The following is a 20,171-nucleotide window of genomic DNA, read 5'->3' as shown; positions in this document are numbered from 1 at the left end:
AAGCGTTTAAAAGGACCCTCCCCTCTCCTCCCACCAGTGATTTTCTAAGTACCACATCTGGATGGATGCAAAAAGAGAGTTTATTTACAATTACACACCAATGTTACATCACATTAGTCAGTAGTATAAGCTTGCAGTGGGAGGGAACTAGTAGTGCTGTCAGGTGGATTCCTGGAAATACAATTACCGGTAAGAACTAATTACCGTTTTCCAGTCCACCACCTGACAGCACCATTGGAGAAATACCAAAGGATGTTTAACTAGGGTGGGACTACTGCATGTAAAACTTTTCTACCAAAAGCTAACTGGTCTGATACGACATCTAATTTATAGTGTCTAGCAAAGGTAGAAAGACTAGTCCAAGTCGCCGCCCTACAGATTTGCTCAGCTGAGGCACCCCCCTTCTCTGCCCATGATGTAGAAATAGCTCGTGCTGAGTGGGCCCTAAGAGTATCCAGGGGATCTTTCCCTTGGTCTGTATATGCTAGGCTAATCATGTTTTTAATCCACCTAGCAATGGTTGATTTTGCGGCTTTACAACCCCTATTTGGACCACCGTATTGTATAAATAAGTTCGTGTCCTGTCTCCAGCTTTCTGTCGCCCCCAGGTATTTTAGAACAGTCTCCCTAACGTCAAGGTTATGGTAGACCCCCTCTTTTGCGTTCCTAGGGTGTTGGCAGAAAGAAGGAAGGATTATCTCCTGATTTATATTGGTAGAGGATACTACTTTGGGGAGGAAAGCTGGGTTAAGTTTAAAGACTATTCTGTCGTCAAAGATTTGAAGATATGGGTTCTGGATAGAAAGAGCCTGCATCTCCCCTAGCCTTTTAGCTGACGTGATGGCAATCAGGAAGGCAGTCTTAAAGGAGAGATTGGCTATGTCCATATCTTCCGACAGTAAGTACGGGGTTTTACACAAAGTGTTAAGGACCAGGTTTAGGTCCCAAGGAGGAATTGATTTCCTCACAAGTGGCCTCATTCTCTCCGTGGCCCTGGAAAATCTTGCTATCCAGGGATGGGAGGCTAGTGATGTATCAAAGAAAACACTAAGTGCTGCAATCTGTACTTTTAGAGTACTAGGCCGAAGGCCCTTGTCAAATCCGAGTTGCAAGAAATTGAGGATTCTGGGAATATCTGGTTTCGAAACATCCACAGGACCCCCTCCCAAAAAGGAACAATACCGCTTCCAGATTTTGTTGTAAATCGCTGAAGTCACCGGCTTTCTGCTTGCCTGGAGTGTGGTAATGTCATCTTCTGACAGGCCTCTGGATCTTAGGGTTTGCCGTTCAGGATCCAAGCAGATAGGTGAAGAGAGTCTGGATTCTTGTGGAACACCGGCCCTTGTAGAAGAAGGTCCTGCCTGTTCGGTAGTAAGACTGGTTTCTCTGTTGACATCTTGGATAGCAGAGAAAACCATCTTCTTTTTGGCCAAAAAGGAATCACCAGGATTACAGTTGCTCCTTCGTCTCGTATCTTCCTGAGGGTCTTCGGTATCAGAGGAAGAGGCGGAAATGCGTACAGGAGACCTTCTCCCCAATACTGAGACAAGGCGTCTACTTCAGTGGCTCCGTCTAAAGGATTGAGTGAGAAAAATGCTCTGGTTTTTGTGTTTGACCTGGTGGCAAAGAGGTCCACCTGAGGTGTTCCCCACTTCTGGCACAGACTGCTGAATACTTCCGGGTTCAGTTCCCATTCTCCGGGATGTACAGACTTTCGGCTCAAGAAATCTGCTACCTGATTCTTGGCGCCCTCCAGGTGAACTGCCGAGATGGATTTGACAGATCTTTCTGCCCACCTGAAAATCTGGTCTGCTAAGTGTTGCAGTGGTGGATGCTTCGGACCTCCCTGATGTCTCAGAAATGCCACTGCTGTGACATTGTCAGACAGTATTCTCACGTGTCTGTCCCGGACCAGTGACTGGACCTGGTACAACACTTTCCAGATCGCATACAGCTCCCTGAAATTTGACGATCTTGCGGCAATCTGAGGAGTCCATTCTCCCTGGTAGTATGTTCTTCCTATATGACTGCCCCATCCGTATTGACTGGCGTCTGTGGTAACCGTAACACAGGGATCGAGTATCCATGGAACTCCCTCTCTCAGGTTTCCCGGTGTGGTCCACCAGGTTAGGGATCTCTTTACAGACGGAGACACAACCATCTTCCTGTCTATGGAACTCTGTTTCCTGTTCCAGGATCCTAGGACTTCTCTTTGTAACTCCCGCAAGTGGAATTGGCTCCATTTCACACAGGGTATGCATGCTGTCATGAAGCCGAGTATCCTCATTGCCTCTCTTATGGAGGGGGTACTTCTTCTGAACTGATGAATGTGCCTGATCAAGGCCTCTTGTCTGTCTTCTGGTAAAAAAGATGTTCTTAGATTGGAATCTAACATCACCCCCAAAAATTTTATTCTGGAATTTGGGACCAGGCAGGACTTTTTCCAGTTCACAATCCACCACAGCTCCTGTAGGATGGAAAGAGTGAAGTTGCAGTCTATTTTGAGGAATTTTTCTGATTTCGCCAATATCAGGAAGTCGTCCAGATATGGTACTATGGTCACATTCTGGTTTCTTAGATAGGCCACAACTTCTGACATCAGTTTGGTAAAAATCCTGGGCGCCGAAGCAAGCCCGAAGGGGAGACATCTGAACTGGAAGTGATGTACTATCCCCCTGTTCATTATGGCGAATCTCAGGAATTTTTGGTAGGAGATGTGAATCGGGACATGATAGTATGCATTGCTTAGGTCTAGGGTGCACATCACCATGTCCTTGTCTTTAAGAGGCGTCGTGGATTGTATAGATTCCATCCTGAATCTTTTGTACCGGACCGATTTGTTTAGTGGTTTTAAATTTATGATCGTCCGGGAGTCCCCGGATGGTTTCTTTATTGAAAACAAATGGGAATAATGGCCCTTGCCTCTTTCTAAGATGGGAACTGGAACTATCGCCTCTAATTCTAACAACTCCTGGATGTTTGTCCACATGGAGGAGTCCGAGAGCGGACAGGGTCGGGTTACTACAAATCTTTCTGGGGGACTGCTGGAGAACTCTAATTTGTATCCCTGCGCAATCACTTGTAGAATCCAAGGATTCTGGGATACCTTCTGCCAACCCCCTAGAAATTTCTGTAACCGACCTCCCACCTTGATGTCATTTGTTTGGCTTTGGTGTACCTGCACTTGGGAGGATGGAGTCTCTACCCTTTCCACCCTTGGGATAAGACCACCTCCCAGACTTCCCTTTCCCCCTGTAGTCTGTCCTCTGACTAGGTCGGGACCTACGAAAGGGCTGGTACTTCTTTGTATTTTCCTCAGGGAATCCCTTCTTTTTATCTGAGGCTTTTTCTAAGATGTCGTCTAGAATAGGCCCAAATACTTTATTCCCTGAGAATGGGATTCCACACAATTTATTTTTTGACTGGAGATCCCCTGACCAGGTTTTAAGCCATATGGCTCTTCGGGCCGCGTTAGACAAAGATTCGCTTCTGGCCGCGAAACGTACAGATTCGGCAGAAGCGTCCGCCATAAAGCTTGTTGCGAGTTTGAGCAACGGCAGGGATTTAAGGATAACATCTCTAGAAGTCTTGGCTTTAAGATGATCCTCCAAATCCTCAATCCATAAATGCATTGACCGGGCTACGGATGTTGCCGCTATATTGGCCCGTATTATTGCCGCGGAGGACTCCCAAGTTCTCCTTAGCAAACCGTCCGCTTTACGATCCATAGGATCTTTTAATGCGGAGGAGTCCTCAAATGGGATTGAGGTCTTCTTCGCCACTTTTGCAAGTGGAACATCAATCTTGGGGACTTCATCCCACACTTTAATGTCCTCTGGATTGTAGGGCAAACAAAGTCTAAAATCCCTGGGTACCACCAGTTTCTTCTCCGCTTCCTGCCACTCTTCCAGGATCATGGAACGGATGTGGTTGTTGACGGGAAAAACTTTTGTCACTTGGGCATGTAATCCGCCAAACATCTCGTCCTGGATCGAGGTCTCCTCTGGCATGTCCTGTAGCTGCATAGTGTTACGTACAGCATAAAGAAGCTCATCTGTGTCTGCTGCAGAGAAGAGATATCTCTTCCCTCTGCCCACAGATCCGTCTCTTTCTTCCTGGTCAGAATCTTCCGAAACCTCTCCCTCGGAAGAGGGGCTAGACTCCCTTGGCCTCTTCCGTGAAGTCTGCGGTTCTGACTGAGTTGCCTGGGGAAGATTCAAGCTTGAGATAGAAGCCTGAACCTCCTGTCGAATCATGGTCCTCATACTGGATAGTAGCACCGTCTGCTCATCACCCACAATTTTGGATGTGCACGATTTGCACAATGGTTTCCGCCAATTTTCCGGAAACTTAGTGGCACATATCGGGCATTTATTTTTCCCAGATTTTTTCCTCTCGGCTGTGGGGATGGGAGGCTCAGCCTAGGATAAAGAGAGATATGTGTGGGGTACGTAAGTAGGGAAGCAGGGGGAGGGGTGAGCTTTGTGGTATGGCTTTTACATAGCCCACTCACGTGCCCCTGAAGCTGGTCAGTCCCCTCAGGTCTGGCAGTCTCCTCCATAGTAAAGATAACCTGAAACGTATAGCCGAGTGCTCCTTTGTCAGGATGGCCAGCGGCATACAGACCCCCTTAGTGAGTTTATATAGGTTTTACCTGGTTGATCCTGCCCTCCTTACCGCCGTTGCGGTGACCGCGCTGTGCCTCTCACCCAGGCCGGCGCTGCTGCCGGCGCCATCTTCCACGCTGGCTGCGACCGGAAGTGACGCGGCCGTCGCGGCCGGAAGTGACGCGGCCGCTGGACCCGGAAGCGGCCGCCTGGAAGCGGTCGCCGGAGAAGCCGCGGCAGCACGCTGGAGCCGACCTCCTGCTGGATGCGGCCGTCGCACACACCCCCCGGCAGACAGACGCCCGGACCGAGAGCCCCCATGAGGAAGCGGACCCGACCCCAGGAGCAGCGCTACACTGGGGAGGCTGAGGGACCCCCCATAGCAGGTATCAGCCGCAGATATCTTGCGGCGGGGAAGGGAAAGGCTGGGCCCCCCGATCCCCACCATCTGCACAGCACCGTTGCAGGACACGCTTGCCGTTCCTATCCGCAGTGGGACAGGAAAAACACTGGTGGGTGGAGTGGGGAGGGTCCTTTTAACCGCTTGTTGCTCCTGTCCCACTGAGGGTAAGAAGGACGTCCTCCAATGGTGCTGTCAGGTGGTGGACTGGAAATATACATTGAGATTACATTTGAGGCATAGAGTATTGTTTAAAGGGGATGTGCAGGCTTACGACATTGGTGACCTCCAATAATAATTTGTTTCCAGCTCCAGCGGTGGCCAGGTGGAAACAGTTAAATGGATCCGGAACAGCACAGCTCTGCTCACTGTGTAGTGGCTGCTGTAAAGTGCTGCAGCTCAGCTTCTATTAAACGTAAATAAGAGCTGAGCTGCAGTTCTCAGTGAATGGAGCCGTGCTGTTCAAAGTTTGTTCACCATTGCAACTCTGAAACCTATTATGCCTGTGAGTTGTAAACACTTCACTACTCACTGTGTGTTTCGCTCTGCTCCCCCCCAGTACCTGACAGTCACTCTGAGCTGCCTTGTGCAACACTTACAACTCTGCTGTCTATTCCAGTTATACAGGGAGGCGTGACTAAACTCTTCAAGAATTTGTATCCACTCTGTCCTGCAGAGATATGCTTCCCTGGCCTAACACCTGCCAGCATGTGATATATCAGGCAATACTTCCCTCCACTCCTCGCATTAACTTAGGTTGCTAGTAGATTGACTGTAGTTCCCGTTTGGGCATGCTCCTTTTGTCTCAACTGTTATTGACCGTCATCTGGCGTAGCACCCCATCACTCTCCTTCTTGGTCGAATAGCCCTTACACAGCCTGGAGGTGTGTTTGGGGTCATTGTCCTGTTGAAAAATAAATGATGGTCCAACTAAACGCAAACAGAATGGAATAGCATGCCGCTGCAAGATGCTGTGGTAGCCATGCTGGTTCAATTTTGAATAAATCCCCAACAGTGTCACCAGGAAAGCCCCACCTACACCATCACACCTCCTCCTCCATGCTTCACGGTGGGAACCAGGCATATAGAGTCCATCCGTTCACCTTATCTACGTCGCACAAAGACACGGTGGTTGGAACCAAAGATCTCAAATTTGGACTCATCAGACCAAAGCACAGATTTCCACTGGTCTAATGTCTATTCCATGTGTTCTTTAGCCTAAACAAGTCTCTTCTGCTTGTTGCCTGTCCTTAGCAGTGGTTTCCTAGCAGCTATTTTACCATGAAGGCCTGCTGCACAAAGTCTCCTCTTAACAGTTGTTGTAGAGATGTGTCTGCTGCTAGAACTCTGTGTGCCATTGACCTGGTCTCTAATCTGAGCTGCTGTTAACCTGCAATTTCTGACGCTGGTGACTTGGATAAACTTATCCTCAGAAGCAGAGGTGACTCTTGGTCATCCTTTCCTGGGGCGGTCCTCATGTGAGCCAGTTTCTTTGTAGCGCTTGATGGTTTTTGCCACTGCACTTGGGGACACTTTCAAAGTTTTCCCAATTTTTCGGACTGACTGACCTTCATTTCTTAAAGTAATGATGGCCACTTGTATTTCATTACTTAGCTGCTTTTTTCTTGCCATAATACAAATTCTAACAGTCTATTCAGTAGGACTATCAGCTGTGTATCCACCAGACTTCTGCACAACACAACCGGTGGTCCCAACCCCATTTATAAGGCAAGAAATCCCACTTATTAAACCTGACAGGGCACACCTGTGAAGTGAAAACCATTCCCGATGACTACCTCTTGAAGCTCATCAAGAGAATGCCAAGAGCGTGCAAAGCAGTCATCAAAGCAAAAGGTGGCTACTTTGAAGAACCTAAAATATAAGACATAATTTCAGTTGTTTCACACTTTTTTGTTAAGTATATAATTCCACATGTGTTAATTCATAGTTTTGATGCCTTCAGTGTGAATGTACAATTTTCATAGTCATGAAAATACAGAAAAATCTTTAAATGAGAAGGTGTGTCTAAACTTTTGGTCTGTAATGTATATCCTATATAATGATGATAATGTGAGCAAAGCTGTAAAGTGTTGTGGAATATGTTAGCGCTATATAAAAATAAAGATTATTATTATTATATAGCAGTAATGCAGTTTACATTTCATATATCATCCTCTTCCTGTTAAATTTCTGCAAATGCCTCCCGTCCTAGTTTTTGGTGGACGTTCCTTGCATTGTATTTATTGTCTGTTTGCATCATACCAAAACCACTGCATTTTGTGACTTGCTCAATACTTTCATTAACCACCATGGAACACAGGTTATACTGGCATAATGGCAAACAGTAATTCAGCATCATTGTGTCAGGTTGTATTTTTTAACAAAAGTATGAAAACGGAGAAAGCGCAAGCAACATAATGTAGATGATAAATATTAGCTGTCATGTTATTGTCCCTACGCTCTTCCCATTGTACCTCCCACTTGAAGGTCACCTTTTTAAATATTTCCTTAGCTCTTTAACCCCTTTCCCGCGAAGGTGGTTTGCACGTTAATGACCAGGCCAATTTTTACCATTCTGACCACTGTCACGTTATGAAGTAATAACTCTGGAACGCTTCAATGGATCCCACCTATACCAGGATTGATTTTTTTCGTAACATATTGTACTTCATGATATTGATAAAATTTCTCCGATATGACTCGCATTTATTTGACGAGAAGGTATAAAAAATTTGCAATTTTCCAACTTTGAATTTTCATGCCCTTAAATCACAGAGATATGTGTGGCACCCCAGGAGTCTGGTTGCCACAGTGGCATTGCCTCCCTCACAGGGAGTAATGTCAAGCCTGGAAGCAAGGCGGGGTCCCCTTACCAGGTGTCAATAGGCGAGAAGTAGAGCAGAACCTGGGGAGTGGAGCTGCGATTAAACTCGCCCCAGAGCTGAGCGCTAGGAACCGGACACCGGAGTCCGTGGTTGCGTGGGTACTGAAGTCCCAGCAGCTAAATCCAGAGGTCAGGGGACTGCAGGTCTCCTGGCCCGATCTAATACCCAGTGGCACAGCAGCATACCAGAGCCTGGAGCAGACACAAAGGAGCAGCACCTGTGATAGGCTCGAGCTGCCTGCCATGCGGGCAACGGTTAGTTTTTAAAAACAGAGAGAGCAGTTAGCAGCAGGACGGTGAGCTGTTAGGAAGCAAAGAAAAAGGGAGGACAGCAGAGAAGGAAGACCTCCGTACATACCTGGCCAGGTGTATCCAAAAATTGCTTCCAGGCTGTCCGGCTCTCCATTACGATTTGTTACCTGTAGCTTGATCTGTACTATCAACCATCAAGTAAAGGAAAAGAAAACTACAGCCCTTGTGTCATTAAGTAATCTCTTGCTCCCTGAGTCCTGCATCACATGGTACACGAAGCCTGAGATAAACAGAACCGGTAGCCTGTGCAGAGCAGAAACCATCCCAGCTGCATCACCATCAGCCCCAGCGGTCTCCTTTAGCAGCGTCGGCCATCCATTGCCGAACACCACAGGTGGCGTCACGTAAAATCCCATATACATATTCCCTATTTTTCGGCACAGCCAGGGCCACGGATTTGGGTCATAGCCCCGTGACTTCCCCAAAGAATTGTCCGACAGTTCCGAGTACCCCACGGCCTTGGTGGGCGTGTCATTTGTCACACAAGATAGTTAATAAATAACATTTCCTACAAGTCTACTTTACATCAGCACAATTTTGGAACCATTATTATTATTTTTTTAACTAAGTTATAAGGGTTAAAATTCGACCAGCGATTTTTTATTTTTTGGCAAAACTTACAAAACCATTTTTTTTTAGGGACCACCTCACATTTGAAGTCACTTTGAGGTGTCTATATGATAGGAGATACTCAAAAGTGATACCATTCTAAAAACTGCACCCCTCAAGGTGCTCAAAACCACATTCAAGAAGTTTATTAAAAATTAAGGTGCTTCACAGGAATTTTTTGAAAAAAAAATTAACATTTAGCTTTTGTTTCACAAAAAATTGACTTCAGATCCAATTTTTTTTTTATTTTGACAAAGGTAACAGGGAAAATGGACCCCAAAATTTATCGTATAATTTCTCCTGAGCATGTAGATACCCCATATGAGTGAGAAAACCACCGTCTGGGCGCACGGCAGAGCTCGGAAGGAAAGGAGTGCCATTTGACTTTTTGAATGCAAAATTTGCTGGAACAATTGGCGGATGCCATGTCACGTTTGGAGAGCCCCTGATGTCCCTAAACAATGAAAATTCCCAACAAGTGACACCATTTTGTAAACGAGACCCTTCAGGGAACTGATGTAGATGTGTGGTGAGCACACTGAACCCTCAGGTACTTCACAGAAGTTTATAATGTTGAGCAGTAAAAGTAAAAAAAATAAAATTTTCCCCACAAATATGTTTTTAGCACAAAATATTGCATTTACATAAGGGTAACAGGAGAAATTGCACCATACAATTTGTTGTGCAATTTCTCCTGAGTACGTCAATATCCCATATGAGGGAGAAAACTACTGTTTGGGTGCAAGGCAGGGTTCAGAAGGGAAGGGGTGTCATTTGACTTTTGAATGTTACATTTCCCAGAATCATTAGCGGACATCATATCCCTTTTGGAGAACCCTTGATGTGATGAGGAACCATTTTGCTTTTCCAGAGCTTTTTTTTTTTTTTTTTTTACTAACAGTAACGTGGAATTGAGTTGAACCTTTTATTGAGAACATTCTACATAACGTTTTGGATCACAGTTATCCGACGCTCTACGCTGACCAGTTACTTTGGAGTTTCCATCTAATCTCTGAGTGACGTGATTCAGATGAAACTCCAGAGGGATCCATTTACTATAATGAGGTAGCAGAGTTTCTCTGGACTTCGTCTGGCCTCGGTTCAGCGGCGTCCTTTTCAGAACTGCACAAAACTGTGTCCAGCGGCACTTTTATGCAATCCTAAAAAAAAGGACACCGCTGGATCACAGGTCAGACAGTGTCCATAGCGCCTCCATCTGCCTTATTATAGGGAATCTTCCACCAGAGGTTCCGTCTGAATAATGTATTTCAGAGTTTTATATGGAAACCCCGATGCAAGGGCTCAGCGCAGAGCACACGATAAATGTGCGCCGAGCCTTACTGCGATCTTTGGGAGGCAGAATGAAAAAAAATCAACAGCAGGTGAAGAATTGGTTTTATTTATTTTTTACAACTATACTCGTGCGGTAGAAGTGATTAAACGACTTTTTTCTTCAGATCGGCACGATTACAGCGATACCAGATTTATATAGGGTTTTATGCTTGGCTGCCATCAGACATTTTTTATTGCAAAAAAATAGTTTTTGCATAACCATATTTTGAGAGCTATAATTTTTTTTACATATTTTGGCCCACAGAGTCATGTGAGGGCTTGTTTCTCGCGGGACTTGTTGAGGTTTTCATTGGTATGTCATTTTCGGGCACATGACATATTTTGATCGCTTTCTTTTCCGATGTTTGGGAGGCAGAATGAACAAAAAACAGCAATTCAGGAGTCTTTTTTTGTGTGTGTGTGTGGGGGGGGTTATGCTGTTCCATGAGTGGCTAAATTGATAAGGCAGTTTTTTTCTTTGGGTCAGTAAGATTACAGCGATACCTCATTTACAGTCATATGAAAAAGTTTGGGCACCCCAATTAATCTTAAGCTTAATGTTTTATAAAAATAGTTTTTTTTGCAACAGCTATTTCAGTTTCATATATCTAATAACTGTTGGACACAGTAATGTTTCTGCCTTGAAATGAGGTTTATTGTACTAACAGAAAATGTGCAATCTGCATTCAAACTAAATTTGACAGGTGCATAAGTATGGGCACCCTTATCATGTTCTTGTTTTAAATACTCCTGCCTACTTTTTACTGACTTACTAAAGCACTTTTTTTGGTTTTGTAACCTCATTGAGCGTTGAGCTTCATAGCCAGGTCTATGCAATCATGAGAAAAGCTACTTAAAGTGGCCACTTGCAAGTTGTTCTCCTGTTTGAATCTCCTCTGAAGAGTGGCATCATGGGCTCCTCAAAACAACTGTCAAATGATCTGAAAACAAAGATTATTCAACATAGTTGTTCAGGGGAAGGATACAAAAAGCTGTCTCAGAGATTTAACCTGTCAATTTCCACTGTGAGGAACATAGTAAGGAAATGGAAGAACACAGGTACCCTTCTTGTTAAGGCCAGAAGTGGCAGGCCAAGAAAAACATCAGAAAGGCAGAGAAGAAGAATGGTGAGATCAGTCAAGGACAATCCTCAGACCATCTCCAGAGAGCTGCAGCATCAACTTGCTGCAGATGGTGTCACTGTGCATCGGTCAACTATACAACGCACTTTGCACAAGGAGAAGCTGTATGGGAGAGTGATACGAAAGAAGCCGTTTCTGCAAGCACGCCACAAACAGAGTCGGCTGAGGTATGCAAAAGCACATTTGGAGAAGCCAATTTCTCTTTGGAAGAAGGCCCTGTGGACTCATGAAACCAAGATTGAGTTGTTTGGTAATACAAAAAGGCGTTATGCATGGCGGCAAAAAAACAGTGCGTTGTATAGTTGACCGATGCACAGTGACACCATCTGCAGCAAGTTGATGCTGCAGCTCTCTGGAGATGGTCTGAGGATTGTCCTTGACTGATCTCACCATTCTTCTTCTCTGCCTTTCTGATGTTTTTCTTGGCCTGCCACTTCTGGCCTTAACAAGAACTGTACCTGTGTTCTTCCATTTCCTTACTATGTTCCTCACAGTGGAAATTGACAGGTTAAACCTCTGAGACAGCTTTTTGTATCCTTCCCCTGAACAGCTATATTGAAATAATCTTTGTTTTCAGATCATTTGACAGTTGTTTTGAGGAGCCCATGATGCCACTCTTCAGAGGAGATTCAAACAGGAGAACAACTTGCAAGTGGCCACTTTAAGTAGCTTTTCTCATGATTGCATACACCTAGCTATGAAGTTCAAAGCTCAATGAGGTTACAAAACCAAAAAAAGTGCTTTAGTAAGTCAGTAAAAAGTAGGTAGGAGTATTTAAAACAAGAACTACTACATACTTACGCACCTGTCAAATTTTGTTTGAATGCAGAATGCACATTTTCTGTTAGTACAATAAACCTCATTTCAAGGCAGAAACATTACTGTGTCCAACAGTTATTAGATATATGAAACTGAAATAGCTGTTGCAAAAAAAAACAATTTTTATAAAACATTAAGCTTAAGATTAATAGGGGTGCCCAAACTTTTTCATATGACTGTATATAGTTTTATTATGTTTTTCACAATAAAAACTATTTTACAGACAAAATAATCATTTTTGCATAGCTTTATTCTGACAGCTATAACTTTTTTATTTTTTCGCTGATGGAGCTGTGTGGCAGCTTGTTTTTTGCGGGCCAAGATGATGTTTTTAGCAATACCATGTTTATTTATATCCGTCTTTTTGATCGCGTTTTATTCCACTTTTTGTTTGTCAGTAAAATGATAAAGCATTGTTTTTTTACTTTTTTTAATTTATTTTTTAAGGTGTTCTCTAAAGGGGTTAACTAGTGGGACTGTTTTATAGGATGGGTCATTATGGACACGGCAATAGCAAATGTGTGTACTTTTATTGTTTATATTTTTTTTCATTCAAATATTTATTTATAGATATGATATCTTTTGATTTTTTTTATTATTTTTGATTTTATTTTTACAATTATTTAAGACATTTTAACTTTTTTTTTTTTAAACTTTTTTACTTAGTCCTACTATGGGATAATCATTTTTTGCAGGCTGATCGCTTCCACAGCATGGGAATGCAACAGCAGCATCCCCATGCTGTAGAAACTGTCAGCTCTGATAGGGAAAGTGTCTGATCATGCATTGCGCATGATCAGCAAGATTCCTAGCTCTGATGACTCGAATGTCGTCATGATGACATCAAGTCACCATGGCAATGATCGGGACCCTGCGTCACGCTGCGGGGTCTCCGATCCAAAGGCAGAGGGGCTGTCAGTACTCTGCCTGCTCCTGGTATGCTGCGATCTCATTCGAGGGCAGCATTTCAGGAGTTAAAGTGCTAGGAGTGGTGCGTGACAGCTCCTGGCACTTAGTGTAGGGTGTCAGCTGTCAGAATCAGCTGGCACACGGCGGCAATCGCCCGCATACCACCCATGTGCAGGGGCAATCGCACGGACGTAATAATCTATCCCTGGTCAGATAGACCGAGGGCACAGGGACGTATTATTATGCCTGAGGTCAGAAAGGGGTTAAAAGGGTTTTAAAGAAAAAATAAAGAACATGTCATTATAAATAAATTCCTTAATACCTTTAATTAGCAAATCACATTCATTTTATCTAGGGACGTAATTACTAAAGAACTAAAATGTCAGCTGCCTATTTACACTGACAGAAAGCTGGCATAAAATGTTAATGTAACAGACACCTGCGAGTATGTGCAGTAGAAAGTTGCTGTTACCTAGAGATAATATGACAGTACCTGGTATAGATCAAATTTGTAGTGGAACAACACGGCACTCGTACTATCATGCGAGTTAGGTGCTCAAGCAGGGCATCCAGCCCAAAGCAATCCAGACAATACAGAAACTTGGCACTCAAAAATACTTTAGCGTGGATAGTTATTTATTCAATGTGCATCCATAGAGACAAAAGTTGAATGTTTTCAGTCCACATCCGGACCTTCATCAGAACAATTATACTGAGTGTGCGCGGACACACTCAGGATTCCTCTTCGCATCCACGCTTCTTTGAAAACTCTGTTGGAACCAGTTTTGACAGGATATACGTATTTCCCAGTATACCAGTATAATTGTTCTGATGAAGGTCCGGATGTGGACCGAAAACGTTCAACTTTTGTCTCTATGGATGCACATTGAATAAATAACTATCCACGCTAAAGTATTTTTGAGTGCCAAGTTTCTCTATTGTCTGGAGTACCTGGTATAGGGTATTTCCAGCTGATATGCATTCAAAAAGTCAGGGTGTACAGAAGTGTTAGCAGCCTCTTCTTAGCTCAGCACTCCTGGTATCTACAGTATAATGTCAGAAAAACAATAAAAATGGACAGCAGTGTGAGCAGCCTCTTCTTACTTCAGCAACCCTGTAATCCCCAGTAACAGACCAGACAGACAGGGTGAACAGAAGTGTGAGCAGACTATTCTTAGCTCAGCTCTCCTGGTATCTCCGGTATTAGGTCAGAAAGACAGGGTGGACAGCAGTGTGAGCAGCCTCTTCTAAGCTCAGCTCTCCTGGTATCTCCAGTATTAGGTCAGAAAGTCAGGGTGGACAGCAGTGTGAGCAGACTATTCTTAGCTCAGCTCTCCTGGTATCTCCGGTATTAGGTCAGAAAGACAGGGTGGACAGCAGTGTGAGCATCCTCTTCTAAGCTCAGCTCTCCTGGTATCTCCAGTATTAGGTAAGAAAGTCAGGGTGGACAGCAGTGTGAGTGGTCTCTTCTTATTTCAGCAACCCTGTTATTCCCAGTGATATATCAGATAGACAGGGTAATCAGCAGCCTCAACTTACCTCAGTAACCCTGGTATCTCCAGTATAAGATCAGAAAGACGGTGGACAGCAGTGTGAGCAGTACTTTCTTAGCTCAGCACTCCTAGTATCTCCAGTATTAGGGCTGAAAGAAAGAGAGGACAGCAGTGTGATCACCCTCTTCTCACCTCAACACTACGGGTATTTCCAGTATTGTTCCGAGAGAGGGTAGACAACAGTGTGGGCGCCTCTTCTTATCTCAGCACCCCCTAGCATCATCAGTATTAGATCAGATACACAGTGTGGACAGCAGTGTGAGCAGCCTCTTCTTAGCTCAGCACCCCTGGTATCACAAGTATTAGATCAGAAAGACAGGGAGGACAGCAGTGTGATCATCTACCTCAGCAATCATGGTATCTCCAGAATTTACACAAAGAACATACAGTATTTTCCTAAACATGAAGGGAGAGTAGGAGGTTGGGGTTCCTACTATACATGCTTACCAACACTAGTCTTATTACTATAGTAAGATTCTAGTTCAGGTTATAGCAGTGTTACAAGATAGCGGCCATCTAAATTGTACAGTAATTCCCTCCCTATACAAAATGAGTATGATTTGCTAATTAAAGGCACTTAGAAATGTAGTTAGAATTAGACACAAATATAAAACGTGCACCAGAACTGCCACTAAAAATCAGTGTTTGAAGCTGCAGATACTGACGCACTCTCTTGCCCTCGTGTGTAATATACTGTAATAAGCAAGCGTGACCGCGCAGAACACTGCTGATACCATTTGTCTAGCACAGCACGGACTCAAGGTGCCAGCTTCACAGCACTGTCATAGACTAGACCACAGACGGTCATTCGTTATGGAGGACTTCAAACGCCATGCATACCGCGTCTACTCATCTATACTGGTAGGTGCCCAGCAGCCCATTAGTAGTTCTCAGGTGTATATAGCACATATTGTTATTTTCCAGTATTTAGAAATTACAATTTCTTTCAGTTATTATTTTTCTATTCCCAGGTAATCCCTTTAAACCTTGGACAGCTATTATGCCTCACTTTTAAAACCCAATTTTTGGGCTTTAACATATCTGAACACGTCTAAAACGGGCACCTAGAAAACCTGAGTTACTACAGGTTTCCTCACGAGTGGCCCCTATTCTCGTAGGCTCTTTTCATTGCATTATAAGACTCCACATTTAACGCTTTCCACACTATATTAACAATATTTTTAAAGATAGCACTTGTAGGTCTTACCATTCCAGTTATACAGCATGTATATGGCACCCCGCAGGATAGAGGCCCGGTACTGTTGCATGAATGATATGGATTCACCATCCAGTCTGTAAACTGGTCACCTCCACAACAAGAAAACTACAGAAATAATAAAAAAACAAAGTTTAAGAGAGAAACAGATGTGAGAGTTACCAGCCTCGTCTTTCCACTAAATAATGAAGTGCTCACAAGTTTTACAGAAGGAGATGCTAAACCTAAAAATCAACTATAGGTATAAGATACAGTTTACAATGTTCATTTGACACTATGATTTCACCCCAAAAATTTTTAAAGCAATTTTGCAAACTTTTTTAATGTTTTCCTTTTTATTATTATTTTGTAGAATTGTTTTTGTTTTGTTTAAGCCCAATAGAGAGGCCTATGTGAAAAATGCCAGAAAAAAAAACTATACCTAGAGCATTTTGCATTAATAAATGCAAAAAATATAAAAAACATTTCAAGGCAATAAAAATGCTCCCAGCTACATAAAAAAGGCTTCATATACAGTCATGGCCAAAAGTGTTGGCACCCTTGAAATTTTTCTAGAAAATCAAGTATTTCTCCCAGAAAGTGATTGCAATTGCATGTTTTATTATACACGTTTATTTCCTTTGTGTGTATTGGAACACCACAAAAGACAGAGAAAAAAGGCAAATTGGAAATTATTTCACACAAAACCCCAAAATTGGGCTGGACAAAATTGTTGGCACCCTCAACTTAATATTTTTTGCAGACCCTTTGGAATAAATAACTGCAATCAATTGCTTCCTAAAGACTTCAACAAGCTTCTTAGGGTACCGTCACACAGTGCAATTTTGATCGCTACGACGGCACGATTCGTGACGTCGCAGCGTCGTATGATTATCGCTCCAGCGTCGTAGACTGCGGTCACACTGTGCAATCACGGCGCTGGAGCGATGCCGAAGTCCCCGGGTAACCAGGGTAAACATCGGGTTACTAAGCGCAGGGCCGCGCTTAGTAACCCGATGTTTACCCTGGTTACCAGCGTAAACGTAAAAAAAACAAACAGTACATACTTACATTCCGGTGTCTGTCCCCCGGCGTTCTGCTTCTCTCCACTGTGTAAGCGCCATAGCCGGAAAGCACAGCGGTGACGTCACCGCTGTGCTCGCTTTCCGGCTGGCCGGCGCTCACAGTGCAGAGAAGCTGAGACGCCGGAGGACAGACACCGGAATGTAAGTATGTACTGTTTGTTTTTTTACGTTTACGCTGGTAACCAGGGTAAACATCGGGTTACTAAGCGCGGCCCTGCGCTTAGTTACCCGATGTTTACCCTGGTTACAAGCGAACACATCGCTGGATCGCTGTCACACACAACGATCCAGCGATGTCAGCGGGTGATCAAGCGACGAAAGAAAGTTCCATACGATCTGCTACGACGTACGATTCTCAGCAGGATCCCTGATCGCTGCTGCGTGTCAGACACTGCGATATCGTATGGATATCGCTAGAACGTCACGAATCGTACCGTCGTAGCGATCAAAATTGCACTGTGTGACAGTACCCTTACACTTCTCAGTTGGAATTTTGGACCACTCTTCTTTCGCATACTGCTCCAGGTCTCTCATATTTGAAGGTGCCTTCTCCCAACAGCAATTTTAAGATCTCTCCACCGGTGTTCAATGGAATTTAGATCCAGACTCATTGCTGGCTACTTCAAAACTCTCAAAACTCTCCTCTGCTTTGCTTCCATCCGTTTCTGGTTGCTTGAAATATGTTTTGGGCCATTGTCCTGCTGGAAGACCCATGACCTAGGATGCAAATTCAGCTTTCTGACACTGGGCACTACATTGTGACCCAAAATCCTTTGGTAATCTTCAGATTCCATGATGCTTTGCACACAGTCAAGACACCCAGTGCCAGAGGCATCAATACAACCCCAAACTATTTTTTTTTTTTTAAATTCGTTTATTAATAACAATATCAATTGTACATACATTTGTTCACATTCCCAACATCTAGAAGGTACATAAAATTTTTTACATATAACCATATTTGGGATATTGCAAAGGTTACAAGTGATGCATGTCAATCATTTGGTCATGTCTTATACAAACCTTATCTACCTTATCTTCTAATAAAACTTCCAAAACTAATGCGCTGCCGCTGAGAGGAAAGTTCTAAGTAAATTTCGCCCTGTAGACCACCGCTACTCCGTGTATTCCTACACCCTTTCCCTGCATAGTTATTAAGATATGTTAATCTAAACGGTATGAGAGGAGGAGTTCCATCTCTCCCATATCTTCTCAAATTTGGCTGGATTGCCCCTATTTTGGTACAATGCCCGTTCATATGGAACAATAGAGTTCACCAGATCAATCCATGTTCTAAAAGTTGGGCCAGAGCTCCCCATCCATCTTAGGGCCAACACCTTACGCGCCAGAAACAAAGTCTCCCTCAGAAAAATGTCTATATAACGATCCCAAGTCTCAGTTTCCCATACTCCAAATAAACAAACCAGAGGTTCAAGTGGGACAGGGATAGATATCAGTGAAGTCAGTAATGTCGTTACCTCTTTCCAGAATTGGGAAATAATAGGACATTGCCATATCATGTGGATGAAATCTGCGTTGCTGGAATGGCATCTCAGGCAGTCTGATGAGTGAAGACGACCCATTTTGAAGAGACGAATTGGGGTCAAATAGGACTGATGTATGATATATAATTGTGTCATCCTATTGTTAACTGATGGGGAAACTTTAGTTGGGGATTCCAAAATTTCATCCCATTCCTCCTCCAGTGTGTCTGGAAGGAGCCGTCCCCACTTCCCTTTAATGGAGTCTAAGGTGGATCTCTCATTCATGGATAATAGATAGGTATATAGAGAAGAAATAAGTCCCTGGGGACCCTGTGAATTAAGGATACCTATTAACGGTAAATCTGAAATAGCACGTCCCATATCCGCATTCCGCATATATGATTGGAAGGCTGACCTTAGTTGTAGGTAACGGAAAAATTGAGATTTCGGTATATTGTATATAGTTTGTAGTTGCTCAAAAGAGACAAAGATCCCCCGCTGGTGTAAATTGCCCACTGTGAGGACACTATATGATATCCAGAATTTAGTGGATGGGTGACCCAGTAATATCGGGAAATAACCGTTATTCCACAAAGGCATTTCAGTTACTATATCAGCAAATCCTATTAATTTTTTAATTTGCCTCCATACTGATCGTGCTAGTCGGAGCATAGGGAGTAAATGAGGAGCCGCAGTTCTCTCCATTTCTAAAAAGCCCAGTGGACAATCAACTTTGGCTGAGTACAAGATGTGATGTTCAGAGTTGGGGAGAATTTTCCCGGGCATCCACGTATTCAACACTCTGGCCTGGCCCGCTAGGTAATATAAGTGGAAATCTGGCAGAGCCGCCCCACCCCCTTGTTTAGGTCTCTGTAGAGTAGATAATTTAAGCTTAGGTCTAGCCTTTCCCCATATGAAGGATGTAGTAAGGGAGTTTAGGGTTGCGAAGAAGGACTTAGGTATAATAACGGCACTATGTTGGAAACAATAACTCAACTTGGGGAGTAATATCATCTTTATAAGATTGATACGTCCAGCTACAGATAATGGTAGTTTGTCCCAGGTAGCGAATTTGGATTTGACCACGTCCAGTAACGGGAATATATTGAGATGTAGATCTAGGTGACTACTTTGGGACATATATATTCCTAAATATTTGAACTGGGAGACAATGGGTAGCAATGAGAGGGTGTCAAGGTGGGGCATTGGAGTATGGGAAAGAGGCATCAGAGCGGATTTTCCCCAGTTTATATAAAGGCCAGAAAATTTACTGAATCTATCAATCATCGTTATTACTTTTGGTAGAGTGACCTCCGTTTGATCCATAAACACCACCATGTCATCCGCGTACAGACCAATGACCTCCACCCTATCAGCAATACGTATCCCTGTAATGTCTATAGAAGACCTCATTCGTATTGCCAGAGCCTCTATCGCCAAGGCAAATAGAGCTGGGGAAAGAGGGCACCCCTGCCGAGTACCTCTATGCAGGGAGAACGATGCAGACATTAAGCCGTTCACTACTACACGCGCCTTGGGTTTTGCATATAGCGTACCTATCCCTCTCAAAAATTTATTCCCGAACCCATATTTCCGCAAACATGCAACCAAGAAGGGCCATTCTAGGGAATCAAAAGCCTTGGCTGCGTCTAGCGAAGCCAATGCCCATTTGTTATCTGTTTCCAGAGAACTATATTGTATGACTGACTGTACCCTCCTGATGTTTATGGAAGTGTTTTTCCCTGGCATAAAACCGGTTTGATCCGGGTGTATGAGATCTAGTATGATCTTGTTCAGTCTAGTGGCTAATATCTTAGTGAAGATTTTATAATCTACATTT

The 20,171-nt window shown here is 43.7% G+C and overlaps 1 protein-coding gene across 1 annotated transcript in view; it reads right to left on the bottom strand.

Moving 5' to 3' along the window:
* The window catches only part of LOC143775229 (tetraspanin-15-like), a 183,006-nt gene that overhangs the window by 52,319 nt on the left and 110,516 nt on the right, over positions 1 to 20,171 (bottom strand). The window contains exon 5 of the mRNA XM_077263109.1: positions 15,775 to 15,891. Within this exon, the coding sequence (XP_077119224.1) occupies positions 15,775 to 15,891 (117 nt within the window). The remainder of the gene's footprint in view (positions 1 to 15,774; positions 15,892 to 20,171) is intronic.

Source organism: Ranitomeya variabilis, chromosome 5 (assembly GCF_051348905.1).
Source record: "Ranitomeya variabilis isolate aRanVar5 chromosome 5, aRanVar5.hap1, whole genome shotgun sequence".
In the NCBI taxonomy this organism is placed as follows: domain Eukaryota; kingdom Metazoa; phylum Chordata; class Amphibia; order Anura; family Dendrobatidae; genus Ranitomeya; species Ranitomeya variabilis.
Note: the sequence above shows the minus strand (reverse complement) of the source record. Positions and strands in the feature narration are given on the sequence as shown.